The following is a 15,817-nucleotide window of genomic DNA, read 5'->3' on the forward strand; positions in this document are numbered from 1 at the left end:
AGTAAATCAAAATCTTAAAAGATGCAGTGAATGCTGACTCAGAGTGCTACCCACAGAATTAATGGCTGACTATCACACTTTTAATTAACATTAGCTTAAATCATAGTAGCATCCACATATAGATAGCTCCTGCTTTCATCCATAAGAGTGAAAAGGAATGGAGCTGGCTGGTTATTGCCTATGACTCTGATAACCAGTCCTTTCCTCCTGAGGCCCCACTGCATACTGGAATTATGTTCTCTGTATTATCAGCCCTGGGCTCTCCGCAGTGAGGGTAACTGGCAGGCAGTTTTTGAGAGTTGGCCTGACTGACCAACTTGTTCCTTCCACGGCCTGAAAGCAGTCTGCTTTCAGCACTGAGCACTGCACTAGTGCTTCATCCTCAACTTTTCTTCCCTCCACTATTCCTCACAATACTCACCTAGATAAAACAGTCAAGGACTTCAATCTAAGGCTTAAAGCTCTGATCCAGCGCGCACACATTTATGTGGGTCATTTACATTGTGCTAGGAACATCACGGAAGCTGGTGGATTTTCTCCCAGGTTTTCAGCTGGGCATAAAGCAAAGAGATGTATCAAGAGTTCTCTAGGCTTTGGTCTGGTGATCACTGATGGTATTCTCAGTGAAGAGTGAGAAGTACACTTCCTAAGTTTGCTGGCAGTATCACATTCAGACAGGTTGCAAGTGGACGTCAGGATTAGCTTCTGCCAAAAGGATGAATCTGTCTTAAACATATAGGAGGAGACCCATCTACAAAATATGCATTCATCCTCTAGTCAGGAATCATCAAGGGCAGAAAGGCAAGATGCAGGATGTATGGTAAAGAGGCACGATTTACTAAAAAGAGATGGAGAAAGAACACGCAACAAAAAGAACAGGAGTAAACTACCTCATACCACGGCATTAAAACCTAACAAGCCACTGTGTTGTATAAACAGTCATGTTCTTCCACTCCAGTTGGCATCAAGGAGGCTTGGAGCATTGGCTTCAGCTCTGGGCATTGCACTTTTAGAAAGATGTGGGCTAATTGATGAAACTCCAGAGGAAAGCAACAAAAATTATCAGTGGCCTATAAAAGAAGAACTGTGAGAAAACTCAAAAGTATTTGGTTTATGCAGTTTAAGGAAGAAATCTGTAGGGAGATGAGAAGATTGAAATAAGTAAATGTTGATACAAAAACAAAGGAAATGCATCATTCTTCATGTCCATGAGGGATAGGCTGAAATTTTACCCAGGGGTTTTTATTTTATGATGAAAAGCAAGAGGCTAAAAACCTTTGGTAGATAGTAGGCTGCTGAAAATTGTCATTGCTTTGCCGAAATCGATGGAGTCTGATGGTTTTCGCACCAGCTTGAGGATCAGCATGTTAATTTTTTAACACATATGAAAGGGATCACATCGCTTGCTATAATACACTTTAGATGAATACACTTCCTCACATATGCAATTAAAAATGCTTTAAATTCTGGATGCTGAGATATAAATCTCATTTACTTTTCATTGCATGCATTCATTTACCTCTTTCAACTCGGCTGGTGCAATTCTCTGTATGGGTAAATTCTACTGCCTTTTCTCACATGTCAGTACTGTGCCTCAGTATTTTGATTGGAGATGCTGGGGGAAACACAAAAGTTTTTTTTAACTTATTGATGTGTTTCTGTTAGTTTGAAGTGAAGTATTCCAAAATGTGAGCTCATCTGGCAGCGTCCCTGTAACATGCTAAGTTCGTAGGGAAGTTTAAAGCCAGCATATATTTGTATGTAGAAGTTAACCCATCAAAATATGTTTATAGCTTACTGGAAAAGATGTAAAGATTTTTCTTTTGCATTTGAACTATCAACATACAAATTGAGAAGCTATGTTTTAATAGCAATTGTGGATAACGCTGCAGGTGTCCTACTCAACTCTTTTTTAACACACAAAGCAAGGCAGCAGATATAGCTCTTAATGATATTTTCCATAGAAAAGATTTCATTAGTTGTTGCCATGTGAAAATGCCACTGAAGTTTAGTCTTTTGTGTGTTTAGTCTTTTAGAGTCCGTAGCTCTTGAAGAAATACAGTCTACCTCAAGCATTCAGGTAGCATATTTAAGCTGCTTCCTGACTCACAGTTTTCTTTTAATAGAGCAAATACCATTGACAAGTTACCAGAATATATAGGGAGAGGAAAGCAGGGATGGGGAGGAGGAAATCACTTTAAATGGTTTGTTGTTATTTTTGTGGTAATTGCAAAGTACTGCAAGTCATCTGACAAAGTGAGTGAGCCCCTGCAAGAAGTGATAAACTCCAGTCTCTCTGTGTATTGTTTTCTGTGGCTTTCTCCAACAGCTCTTTCACACCCTTGAAATATCATTTTTGAGCACAAGATAGGAGACTGAGTTGCAGCTAAAACGTCACCCCAAAGTGTGGGGACAAATGGACAAGCTTTGGTACAGGCTGCCAAAGCTTTCTTGTCAGCTTAATTACTGTTCCCTGGCAGGCAAAAGACAAATGTGACTGGTTGAGTGACAAGTAAGGCACTTCTTGTATCTGCAAGCACCGGGTATTTGTTAACTTTCTGAAGTTCCTCAGAAAGTAGTTACAGATCTTGAAATATGTAAATACAGATAATTAAGACGATTAGCACAGACCCTCTCAAATAATATTGTGCTTTCTTGCTGCCAAGTGCTCTAGGTCACACTATGGGACAAGAATAATATATCAAAACCTCGGTCATCCGAGTGCCAAGAACATGGAAGCAGTTTTTGTAACAACGGTCATTTGAGTAGCTGGGGAAACAGACCACAACCATTGCTGGACTTAGCGAGTCCAAACCGGTTCATATGTGTGCAAACTTGATATCAGGGTCTTGTATTTTAATTGATATACATTATATGTACATTATAAAGTGAAAGCTAAATTATGAAACTACTTTATGTATTTTATTTTAGTAGGCATATTGTTTAAAATCTTAAATATTTTAAAGGAGTTATTAAGTTGCTCATACTTGTTACAGATACTGAATGTCTTTTGATGATGCTGGGCAGAAGATTAGTTAGCGAGACAGGTGAGATGGGTAGATAGATACCTTGACCTTTAGAACATGATTGTTCTGTTAAATGAATAATAATGAGCATTTCTTGAGGTGAATATCTGTAGCTGCCTGAAATGTTATGGCTGAATAGAAGGCAGGGAACTTTGGTCCTCCACAAAACAGGCTTAAGCATGTTAATAACCCAATTTGTCATTGATAATAAGATAAGCAATAAGATGCATTTGACTAAATGTAAGGGTGGGATTCTGCAGCTTAAAGACAAGCATTTGATGCTCTTGGAAATATGCCAATGCTCTGGGGCATCTGAGGTGTCCACATAAGAGTGGCACAACCAGCAGGAGCTGAGGCAGGACAGCTTCAGGCAGATCAAATGGCACTAGGTGTTTATGTGTGGGACCTCCAGAGCAGCAGCCAGCCCACAGGTTCACAAACTCAGCTGTAAGTGTCTGAGCTACTATTACCCTCAGAGGACATCTCATCAGTAGAGCCAGTGAAGGCTGGAGTTAGCTGACCATCTGTCTATCAGAGACTAGGCTGAACAGATCTCCATCTACTGGAGTTGGAGCTCAGCCACCTACACCATTCAGACGGCCTGATTTACATGTGTACATGCACGAATGCATGAATTCCACTCTAAAAGGCCTAACTAATGATCAGCTTGAAGTTAATAATATACCTGAAGTTAAGCCCTTATTGCAGTGCCAAGGCTGCAATAGGCCAGTTTTAGTCTTAGTCCTATTTATGTCTGTGCACTTGTTCTGATAGTAACATTAAAATCCATCGAAAATCATACAGTACATGATGTCCTGTCAAACAATACTGCAGGCTTGCAATACAGCACTGATATTTTCCAACACGATTCAGCGGAACAGTTTTTAATCAATTTTTTGTACTTCCAGGCTTTTGAAGATATCTACCTGGAAGACCGAAAAAATATAAAAACCATGTTGGAATATGCTGACAAAATATTTACGTACATCTTTGTCTTGGAAATGCTTTTGAAATGGGTGGCTTATGGCTTCAAGAAGTATTTCACCAATGCCTGGTGCTGGCTTGACTTTCTCATTGTAGATGTAAGTATCATTCTGCAATATTATGTTTCTCATGTTAGATTCTATAACATACAAGAATGTCCTGTTAAGTCTGACAATTTTGCATTTGCAAAATGACAGCTATCACTCTGCTTCTGAGTAACAACCTTAGGTGAACTTAAAAATAAATGGCCAGACTTGGTGTGTAACTGTGCATCCCCAGGAATCAGTGTGCCAGCGTACAGAAAACAGCGTTGTATCATTACGCAGAGGTGTTACCCTGCTGATCTGAGCCACGTTCTGTTTTTGTCTACAAGAATTTGCTCTTTCTTTTAGCATTTAACGTCTGATTCCACACTCCCGACTAGCAGCAGGTCTGGTTACCTCCGACTGCTCTGCACGTGACCTTGCCACACAAGTTTTTCAGCAGATTAGAGAAGCTATCCTTGGCATAGTTTCCTGGCAAGGCTGCCAGGGATGCATAACAGTTTGTTCAGTACCATCTCCCAAGTATTTACAAGTGAAGGAGTCCAGAAGAAAGTGTGAATAGTCTTCTTGCCAAAGTGATTGCACCAGTATGAAACCTTACAGAATGCTCCAAGTCTTTGAAATATTGCAATGCTTAGTTCTACTGAAAGGATAAGCCCTAAAATTAAATAATAGTTGAATAAAAGGAAGCTCATGCCCCAAGAGTGTTGCTGCTTCCAGACGTTTCTCCTCCAAATTTGTGTGCGCTTTAGACACCCGTGCAGAAAAGGAGATTAGCACATCAAATTTGGAATTTCACAAGGCCTAGGTGGGGAGTCTGTTCGATTCATGAAAAGCCACACTACATCCTCCAGGTGAGATTTAATATATCTTCATAATGTATCAATATGGGAGGCAATTATCTCCTTGAGGCCATTTCTTATTTGCTTGAGGTATTAGTGTGGAAGGCTGGCAGGGCTCTGCTATGACTGGAACTTATTAAACTTTTGATGAATTATTTTTTCCCCATTTTGCATCTGAACCTTGACTCAAGGGAGAAACTGCACTTTCTTTGGCCCCAATCCAGAAAAGCACTTCAATGGGACAGTTTACTTGTTTGAAGTTATGGACATGTCTAAGTGCACTGCTGGATCAGAGCCTGTGGAAACTTCTCCAGAGCTTTAATAAATTGATTTATAAAAAGGAAGTTCCTTGCATAAATTGGAGGTCATAAATTCTTCTTCACATACATGCTTGGAAACTTCTTAAAGGGAAGGCACTCATTTTTCACAGATTAACTTCAATAGGAGAAGAAGGCCTAGTTTAATTATCTAACCACAAAATTGGAAACCACTGGTTCCTAAGTTATAGTCCAGCTCAGAAAACTGTGCTTACTGTGGTTTAGGTCGAGTGACACAGCTTTTCTTTCTTGTTTTCTCCATCTGTAAAATGGGGCTAATAAGAATCACCTACAATATTATGTAGGCTCCTGGGGTTTTGGTACTGTAGTTAATGTCCATAATGAGCTTCTGAAGACGAGGAGTGCTGGGTGAGGGCTGAATATTGTCACAACTATAAATAGAGGGTCTTTCTGGCAGGAGCAACAGTTTGCAGAGTGTATTCATTGAAAGAATTCAAGCTCTGCTCTGCTTCAGTATTAACAATTTCGAGTGAGTTCCACAGTTGTTATAAATACATATATTATGGTATGACATTTAATTAATACCAAAGGGAGTAAAACAGAAACTGAGCTAAATCCTGCCCTCCATGCAAAAAGCTCCCTTGGAAGTGGAGCTACTTAAGAATGCAAAGTCAATATGTAACCCAGAAAGTTATGTACAGATTTGCCTTATAATGATAGGGTTTATGAATGTAATGTCAGATTGTAGCACCAGCCACAGGCAGACTGGGGAGAAAGGATGTGCATCCCCCACCACAGATGCACAGCCCATACGGCCTAAGACAGTGTTAGTGGGGGAAAAGGACCGCAGGTCCCTGAGACTCTCCATCTCCCTGGTAAATCCATCCCAGTGCCTTCTTACTGACCCAGACCTTCTGTTTTCTTAGCACACCTTCAAATGTTGTTTTTGCAGGTTCCCTAAGCTAGGCAGAAATTGCCTCACCCTTGAGTTGTTTTAGTTAATTAATTGACTTTAGGAAATATCTTGTTCTTTGATGTTCCCAGTTAATAAAGCTTTACCCCTTGCCCCTTTATGTTCTTCAAAATCATTTTCCAATGTGGATTACGAGAACCCTGTACTATATTTTTAGCAGGTTTAACAGATGCTCTTCTCCTACCCTATTGCTCACAAACACTGCCACTTTGGATTGGCAGAGCAACATACTATCATATCTGCAGCACATTTCTTACTTTAATTTACATTTTCTTTTCTGTTCTTTGAGAACCAAATCATTGCAACTGAAATGCAAAAGGGAATGAATGGGTGAATTAGATGCTCCAAAAGAACCAGATGAACCACTTGTATGATTTTCTCAAATTTATTTGTTTAAAATTATTCACTTAAAAATTCCTGATCTGCAAATTATTCATTAGCAGTTTGGTATTGGTATTCAAAATTCAAGCTGCGATGGCTGATTTTTCATTGGACATGTGAAACCATCTATCATCTGTGTTTTCTCATTGTATAAATGCAACTCAGAATCCTTTTTCTGCTGTGAATAATTCATAAAACTCACTCAAAATTTTCCAGCATTCTTTAATTCTAAATAAGAAGTGAATACAGAGGGAATATAAGCATACTGCTGTTGAATTTTTTCTTTCTTACTTACCCTGCTCTTTGAAAGACCTTTACATTGATTTGAGCCTGTGGAATAGCAAAGGCTCCATCTCGTAATTGTGGATTACTAAAGAAAATTCTGGCTTGCATAGCCTGGACATCAAAACACACAGTAATCCACAAACTGAAAGCTATTTTTGCTAGAAGTAGAATCCCTAAAGGATGATCTCTGATAATGGGCCTCTGTACATCTCAAACAAGTGTGCTAGCATAGCAGAAAAGTCAGAGAGGGCTTTTAAACATATTGCAATATAATAAAGTCCTATCAACAACATTACAGCAGATTTCTTTGGGAGGAAGGGAGGAAGGAAACAAGGAATAATCAAACCACAAAGTACAGACTCATTTTGACTTAGGGTACGTGGGAAAGATGCCATTAGATGACTGCTGAAGTATTGGGTACTCTGAACAAAAAGCATTAATGTATATGGGTACAACAAGTCATCTCCCAGCAAATAGCAACTGTGCTGCTAAAAGTAATTCACGTCTACGCTACTGCGTAGCTTCTCTATGCACATGAAGTGGAGTGATGGGGACTATAAGTCCACAGTTATCTTCAATGAGGAAAAAACAGAGACTGTAGTACATCTGAAGTTTAGACAGACATCAGTGTCACCACCAGGAATGGTGTTTATGCGCAAGCCCCTGTGCTAGGATGCCCAGGCAAATATTTTCACAAAGAACAGGTATTTGCTGAGCATTCATGCAGTCAAAACCTCTTCACACAAAGCAGATTAAAAGATGAGTATGAACCTGGCCTGGGATGAAGGCGTATGGAATTCAAAATGAATGTTTATGAAAACTGTTCTCAATCAGGCGTGGATGGTGATAGGCAGAGACAGTTGGATATTTAAACAAGTAGCAGATAAACTCCACCATTTGTGCAGGCTGGTGTCGTGTCTGATGTTCCTTTCAATCGTTTCCTCTGACCTATAAATATTATTTTGCACTTATCTAGTTTGAGCTTGGGCCAATTAATTCTAAGCTATGTCCCAGTCTCTGCTGACAGCAGGTGGATTATTCCTTTGCGGTGGTCAGTTCAGAAAAGGCATCAGTCTGGAGCTTGGCATCATTCAAATGCTGGAGGTGTTGTCATTGACAGCTTCTTCGCTAGCTGATTGTACCTTGTACGTGGTGGGGAGAGACCAATGTCTTGGAGAAACTGTTGTGACAGAGCTCTCAGGAGAGGGATGTAATTGCCCCAACTCATTTGTAATGCTCAGAAAAAAAGTTGAAGTCAAGTTTCATTGCCTGCAGCGTACACAGAAAAATCCTCTTAAGCAGGCACCAATGTCATCTCTTTACAAAGTCCACTATCATAAATCCATCATCCCTATTGCAGCTTTGGGGTTCAACTGACCAAAAGTTAGTTCAAATCCAGGCTTAAAGGAAACTGATTGTCATCTACTGGTTTTGGAGGTCCAGGGAGGGCAGGGTTTCTCCACAAACTCTTTTACAGGTTATCACATCTTTCTAAGGCATGCTAACTGAGGAAAGACATTTTCTTAAACGATTGCTTCTTAAACATCCTGCATCCTCTTTCCCTGCTAGTCATCTTCAGTAGTGGGCCCAAAAGTGTAGCAGCAATGGGAAGATGAGCCAGTTCACAATTTTTGCCCAGATACACCCCTCTTCCCCTCAGTTCTCTCTAGCCAAGTTACTAATGAGAAAAATAGCTTCTTTCATCCCTTTTCCCAGAGAGGCTGTTCTGCCACTGTGGAGGCAGGTGGCTCACAACAGGTTGAGCAGTAGATCTTATCTGCAAAATAGTTCAAGCCAAGCTCAGCGACAGATTTTGTGACCAGACTTCTCAAATGAGCTCATCACCAAGTCCAAGAGGCAGGATTTTGTAAATGCTCTTGTGGAAGCGTAAGCTGTAGCCTTTTGTGAATGGAGATAACCGAACATGTTTCTGCGGTTTGCCTGGAGCTGCTGAGTTTGTACTTAGAGATCTGTATTCCCCATCGAGCGACTGTCTGCTTCCAAACTTCCTATCTGCGTGTTTGAGAGCGGCTCATGGATGTTCAGTCATTAAATGCACCGTCATTTCACTGAATGTTTAAGAAATACAGACCTGGCGTTTTCCAAGACAGTTTCCTGGAAAGTGCCTGCTCTAAGATTTCTCCTTAGAACACTTCACTGCCAGAAGAGTTAAAAAAAAAAACAGCTAATAATCTTTGAGTTTGAGATGAACAATTTAAAGCGATCTCGCTATTCCTCGTTAAAAATTAAATTGAATTAAATTATGCCCTTGTGATGGATTGTCTTTAAGTGACAATTAAAAACTTGCTGTGTGAAGTAAATATTGATGGCTTATGATTACTTTAATTGTTTTTTCCATCTGTATTCCCTGTTGATTAGCAAGGTGATTTCTGTTTGCTTTACTAGTAATTGCACAATCTGCTATAATGAGTTGTTCCCAAACAACACTGAAACCCAATTTGTATTCTTTGGAAATTATCTTAAAAGCAAGCAGATTTGATCTAGTTTTTGTTCTGAAGAGCACATAAGAATGGAATGACAAGAATACAGCCAAGGCAAAGTAAAAATAATATAGCTTGTCACTCGGGGGAGCTTCTTATGAGTGAATTTATTAGTGTTCTCTGTGAGCTATCAAAAATCCACAGGTTATAACAGAAAATTACCACAGTCAGAGCACATTTCTGTCTAGTTTTAGTCCAGCGCCTCAAAGCAAACGCTCTTACGGGATTTTAAAAGATGTCTCAGTGCACATTCTTCTGGGCCACTGCTGGTGACATAACCTCCCAGATAACAAATAGAAGAGAGAATTCTTCTCCTGAAACCAGGGAGCCTTGCTTTCAAGAGGAAAACCAAAAATGCTGTATTACTACATGTTGGCTAGTTCAGGATAAGTGAAAAAAGAAGTCCTCATGACGTGGAGATAACTGGTTTTAATGTGTGTTAGCAGGTCAGCGGACACTGTAAATCTCCCTTCTGCCTCCCCGCTCTTTATCTCAACGTAACATGTGCAAAAAACCTCCAAATGTCTTGTCTTATCTTGGTTTGCACCTCACGTTAGTTGCCACATAGATGCTAAAAGGAGCACAAGCTGCACTTTGCCAAGTGAAAACACAAGCTACATTTCAGACAAGGCATCGCAGGACAAAGCACGCTTGAGCTAGAGGAAAAGGGACAATAAACAAAAATGAGGAGAAAAGTACAGCAGGAAGCGTAGCTTGCTACCCGCCTTCACATTGCAAAATGGTAGCAATATGAAGAATTACTTACTAAGGGCTTATTTCAGCTTTTGGGTGTGGTACTTAAAAAACAAATGAACAAAAAAACCCAGCTCAACTCAGATTGTGTTGAGCTAGATTTGCCAATCTTTTTTTTTTCTTTAAATAATTTAAAGAAGGAGCACATTTCAATGTACGTTTTTAAGAGAAAATGCTTAAAAAGAAAAAAATGGATAAAATTCTTGAATTCTTGCATGCAGTTTGCCTGGCCCTTTCCATTGCTGTGAGTGTTACAGCCAGATTCTTTATGCAGTGCTATTTTCCCTTGCCCGAACGACTGCTGCAGGGAGGGAAAAGTGGATCGTATCTAACAGTCTTGATGGAGTCCCACACGCTCCATGAAGGTGGAGGAGGATTGTCCTACAGTCCTTCTGCCTGACTACCAGCATCACTTGCAGATTGTGAGATGTCATCCCACCACTGTTGAGGCTCCATCCAGCCCATCCAGGACATCAGGGATGAAGGGGCTGCTAGCAGGGAGGAGAGGAAGGAAGAGAGGTTTTGAGTGTAAGAGAATTTCCAGCACTAGCTATGTGGCATCTACAGCCTTTCCCCTCTCTCCCAACACTACATGGGGATGGAGGAGAGAAGCCCTTCGTCCATAGCCTACAGGCATGTAGCCTAGCATCCTACCCCAACACGGCTCTGCAACTCTGCAACACGGTTCTAGACTGTACTTTCTGTCAGCTGTCTAGAATCAGGGATCCTATTACTTTTCAGAGTCCCTTTCCATCCTAGCATAGCCAGTACAAACTCAGGATCTACTCAGATTGAAAGATCCAGCAGAAATAATTTTCGAGATAAAATGGTCGCATTTCCGACATCAACTTTGAATTGTTTGTTTGGGTTTTTGAATTGATTTGGAACATCTTATTTAATAAGTGCTTTATGGAAACCAGCAAACCCAGAAATCCATCTTGGGAAAACAGCCCACGCAAATTTTTTTTGTTTCTTTTTGCATGATGTCATATGCAAGCAAGGCCGAGCTTCATCCTGCCCAGAAATAAGCATCCCTTCAGCCCATCACCTTGGCACTGCACATGGTCAGTGGCGCTGAGACCCTGGGGATATGACTGCCTGTTCTCTCCGTAATCATGATGCACACATCTGGCTTTATAAGGCTGTCTTCAAATAGTAAATAATAATAAAGTGTCTTCCTGTCCACTTCTAACAACAGCTTTCAGCAGCAAGAAGGTACCCTGGGATGAATTGTGCAGTGCTTTTGTAGATCTTTTTAAGGGGAGAATATCTTTTTTATTCGGTTGCCATAAATCAAGGCTTTCTCAGCACACAGTCTGGCTGAGAAGTAGAACTTCCTTGCGAATCGAGATTTGTTTTTTTCTCTAAATCCCCGTAGAAATACCAGATTTTTCAAGCGAGCCGCACCCACGCAGCCACCATTGCACTCACTGGAGAGGCAGAGCTGTAACACAGAGAAAGCCTTTGGCCCTTGGCCAAGCTTTGGCTGATCGGGAACTGTCATGTGGCCCCAAAAAGCTGCAGCGATCCCTCTGCCATCCCTACCCAGTGCTGACGAATGGGTAAATCCAATGTTTGCAGTGAAACTGCAGTGAAAAGGTGAACTGAGAAAGGCTGAAAACCCATTTGGGAAGGGCTGTGTGGGAAAACTGCCGATCAGGAAGAGAGTTGAGCCCTTTGCCTCCTTGCTGGGTGCATGCTCCCAGCAGCAGATCATTCGCCTTGCCCTCAGAAATTAGCTGCAATTTAATTCTTGATTCCCAGCCATCTGCCTTGGGAATTTACTGGGGTTGTTAGAAAAGCCTGAACAGGTGTGAAGGAGGTGACAGATTAAGGGAACAGCGAGATGTAAAGAGGTTTTTCTGGAAACTGCCAGGAAGCAATTAGAATGCAGAAATGGTTTATTTAAAAGCATCTAAGCCAACAGGAGTGGCACATGCTGTTTACAACAAGGCTGCCCTCTGAAAGGGAAATATTGCCTCAAAAAGCATGGACAGGAAAAACAGGAAACAAGTTGAGAATGCAGAATATTAATAGAGCTTCATAGCCTTAATCTAAGTATTAGATGGGGAAAAGAAAGAAGAGAGAGAGAAAGAGAGAGAAAGAGAAAAAGAAAGAGCAAAAGAGGTAGCACATAGGGAAAACATCCTGGAGCAACAAATATGAGTGGGTGATGTAAAAGTCTTTTGGAAGCTAAGTTTTGGGAAGCAGTGTCTGGCTTTCCAGGAGATAATTTTTTGTTCATCATTAATCTAGGCACTCCTGCGCGCCCTCATGTCATGTTGTTGTGAGAGCACTTCACAAGCAGCAGTGAACTTACTCCAGGCAGGCCCTGTATGTGCAGGCAGCTCTTCATTAATGGGTTTGCAGGCACACTTTAGTCTCCAAGCCACGGACTAACTCCAGTGCATGAGCTGCTTTATGATCACAGTGCAAAATTTGTGATCGTTGTCCCAATGCAAGGGTGGTGATGCAAGGACACAGCTTTTAGAGCTGAGAACTTGATTTAGGCCACCTTAGCATCTATGCAGCGTCCTAGTTTTAAGACTTTACCTTTCTATCCCTAACTCACCACATGCGATTTTTTGATTTGCAGATGCAATCCTAAAGTTAGGCATCCATGTGGCAGGAAGTGCAATGCCAGAATGAAAAGCTGAACTGATGTTAAAAAAAAAATAAAGAGATAATGAATCAGCACTCATAAATGCTAGATGCTGAAAGGAATACCAGCCTCATTGCAAGCCTTTTCCATCCAACAGTATTTCAGAGTGGCAGCTAAAGTTCCATGTATTTCAATTAAATTTTCTAATCCCCCTTTCTCTTTAGGATTTTTTGTTGTTGTTGTTTCTGTTCCCAGTTCAAATTTGCAAACCTACAGTTCTAATTCTGTTCCTTTTTAAATCGTTGGGAGCAACTTTGGGCCACAGGACAGGCCTTTAAAGACCCTTGGCTGCTGCTTGGCCCCTGAAGGTATATCCTTTGGATATTCCTATCCATGGCAGCAACTGACAGGAGAAGCCAGAGACAATTAAAAAGAGGGACCCAAAGTAATCTAAGCTCTCTTTCTTCCACCTTGCTTATTTATTTATTTATTTATTTATTAAGCACAATTAGAGACGGGTGTTCCCAGAGCATGGTAAAGAGCTATTTGAAAGCACTGGAGGCCTGCGTTAGCTTAGACTGCATATTTAAATAAGTGGCCAAAGCTTTCAAACCAGCTGCTTGAGTTCCCTTTTGGATATCCTTTCCTTCGCGCTCTCTACCTTCTAATTTGAACAAGCAGGTTAATTTGACGAAATCCCTGGCTGCCTAAAACATGTGCTATGGCCCAAATCAGGAAGGAGGTCTCAGGTTCTCTACCTGAGAGAACAGCTTGCAAGGGTATTGCTCACCGCTGCACGCTGCAGGAGGGCAGACATTTAGCAGAGGTTTTCATTATTCTCATGGATTTTAGGTTCTACATTATCAGATAGGGACAATTTTTATTATTGCCTAGGCAGTGCTCCTTGTTCCCTGGGCTCTGCTGTTCACTTAGCAGTTATCAGAGGTTAACATGATAATGAAGTCTATGCCTAGCAGCATATGCCTTTGAATCATGCTGTTTAGGTCTAAATGTTGCTAATTTGCATCCAGCTTGGTCTAGTGGACACTCTGGTTTTCTGAAATGACGTGCTTTTAGGCTGGCTAGAAGGAACATGAAAAAGAAATGAGTGACCCCCGTTCCAGCTCAAACCAATCTCCTTGTCATAGGAAACTCTGTTAGACTTGGATGAAACACGGCTCTCAAAGAGTATACCTTTCTCACGAGGGGACTCAGCAAGATTTCATGGCTAGGAAATGCGTGCATGCTACTAATATGCTTTTGCAATATATGGATATAGAAAAGAAACTAGAGAATAGGAAGTAACTCCTCTACTGGTATAAATGCGGTAGCTTCTTGGGAAAAGCAGTATGTGATCTTTTGATTAAAGTGGTTTCTTCTGTGCATGCTGAAAAGAAGCTGAATTATTGCACTTCCTAATTTATAAATGTGTTTTTCTGCAATCTTAAAATTCTTTTTAGACAGCTTTACTGGGGTTTACACAACCAGTTTCTTAAGTCACTGTCGGATAGTGAAGATACATATATCTATTTTGTCTTTATTTCTGTATGTTCATAATGAGCAGTTTTAATAGTCCAAAAGATGCTGCATATATGTCAACTTGTAAATTATAGTGAACACTGATATAGCATTCTTTAAGCAATTAAAACAGTTTGATAGCTTAAAGAAATACACCACAAAGCCTATAATTTTAAAAACCGCTCACTTTCCTGGCTCCTACCTTCAGTCTGCTTCTCTGGGGTGACAGTGAATGCTTGGACACAAGGTGTGCATTCACGTGTATGTAGAGACAACACTTAGTGTGTGGGAATTTAATACTAACGGTGACACTTGGGTACAAATACATGCTGTATGATATCAGGAACATGACAAGATCCCTGTAAATATTAAATCTGAATAAGTGACAGTTTCTGTCAACCTGCTGATCCCTAGGTAAGATTTTTCTTTTTGAAAAATTATAACCTAGTAGCGGATTGTCAAAATGATTAAGAAATTCAGATACTAATCTCATTAGAAGCATCTTAACAATAACTTTAAAAAGTTGCTAATCAGCCTAGCCTCTTTCCCGAGATCATTGCCTATATTCTAGCAGTCTGAATTCACTGATTTTTCTTGCTTTTGCCCTGGAAACACAAGTATATATCATACAGCAGGGCACTCCAAAACACTTAGTTCCACTGAGCCCCTGAAATGAGAGGAGGTCTTCTTATAAAACACCAGCTATAGGCCTGGTAATCCCTGTTGCTGGCATTTCAAGTGCTTAATGCAGCCGCAAGCTTTCATTTTGTCTTAAACATAAGACTGAAAGGGGCGAAAATGAAAATGATAGGGCCCACTCATCTCTCTCTTTACCCAGCTCCAGAAGGCCACCAAACAAACCCTGCTCCATTCAAGTTCTGTCATCCTGCCAGCACAGGAAACTTCTACAGATAAAATTAGAAATCTGTATAGATAAAATTGTCCCTGGGAAAAGAAAGTAAGAAACAGGAGCAACAAAATACCCTAAGTGCCAGGATTAGAGAAAGCTCAGTACCAAGTGCCTCTCTACAGTAGCAAGAAGGTGTGCAGGAAGCATCATAGGTAGCTTTGCCCAGCACCCTAGGGCTTTGCTGGGAAACTCAACCACTGAGCCGGGTGGTAAATACTGCCTGTTTCAGGGGCTGAGTCCATGGAAGAAATGTTGGGAAGCCATTGATAGCATGGAGGCTGAGCTCTTGCTTGGCTGTACTGAGAGGAAGAGCTGAAATCCTAGCTGCCCGTGATGGGGATTTTGCCATTAATGTCAGTGGAGTCAGGACTGCATACGCTGACTTAAAAGGACAATTCACCTCATTACTGGCTAAGTTGTAAGCTGGAGCTCATGATGGGAAATTCCAGTGAAAGCACTGTCCTGGGGACTGGAGTGGAATAGACAGCAAATAAAGTGGGATACAGAACAGCCTACAGCTAACAGACACATGGAAGGTATTACTACTTGATTGAATAACGTAAAGGAAAATTTAGATATGTAAAAACTTCTTAGTAAGATTGAGCAGAGGCTGAAAGAAACACTCCAGGGATACACTGGAAGTGGAACATCTGCAAGTAAGAACAATAAAAAGACTTCTTGGGTCAGAGGAAGTGCACAGGAGGAAGACGACTCTGCAGC

At 40.9% G+C, this 15,817-nt stretch overlaps 1 protein-coding gene across 4 annotated transcripts in view; it reads left to right on the forward strand.

Annotated features, from left to right (window-relative positions):
- LOC134136755 (sodium channel protein type 5 subunit alpha-like) overlaps positions 1–15,817 on the forward strand; it is a 213,825-nt gene that overhangs the window by 170,450 nt on the left and 27,558 nt on the right. For all 4 annotated transcript variants that reach the window (XM_062568777.1, XM_062568778.1, XM_062568779.1 and 1 more), the window contains one exon: positions 3,935–4,108. In XM_062568777.1, coding sequence (XP_062424761.1) covers positions 3,935–4,108 — 174 coding nt within the window. The remainder of the gene's footprint in view (positions 1–3,934; positions 4,109–15,817) is intronic.

Source organism: Rhea pennata, chromosome 2, assembly GCF_028389875.1.
Source record: "Rhea pennata isolate bPtePen1 chromosome 2, bPtePen1.pri, whole genome shotgun sequence".
In the NCBI taxonomy this organism is placed as follows: Eukaryota; Metazoa; Chordata; class Aves; order Rheiformes; family Rheidae; genus Rhea; species Rhea pennata.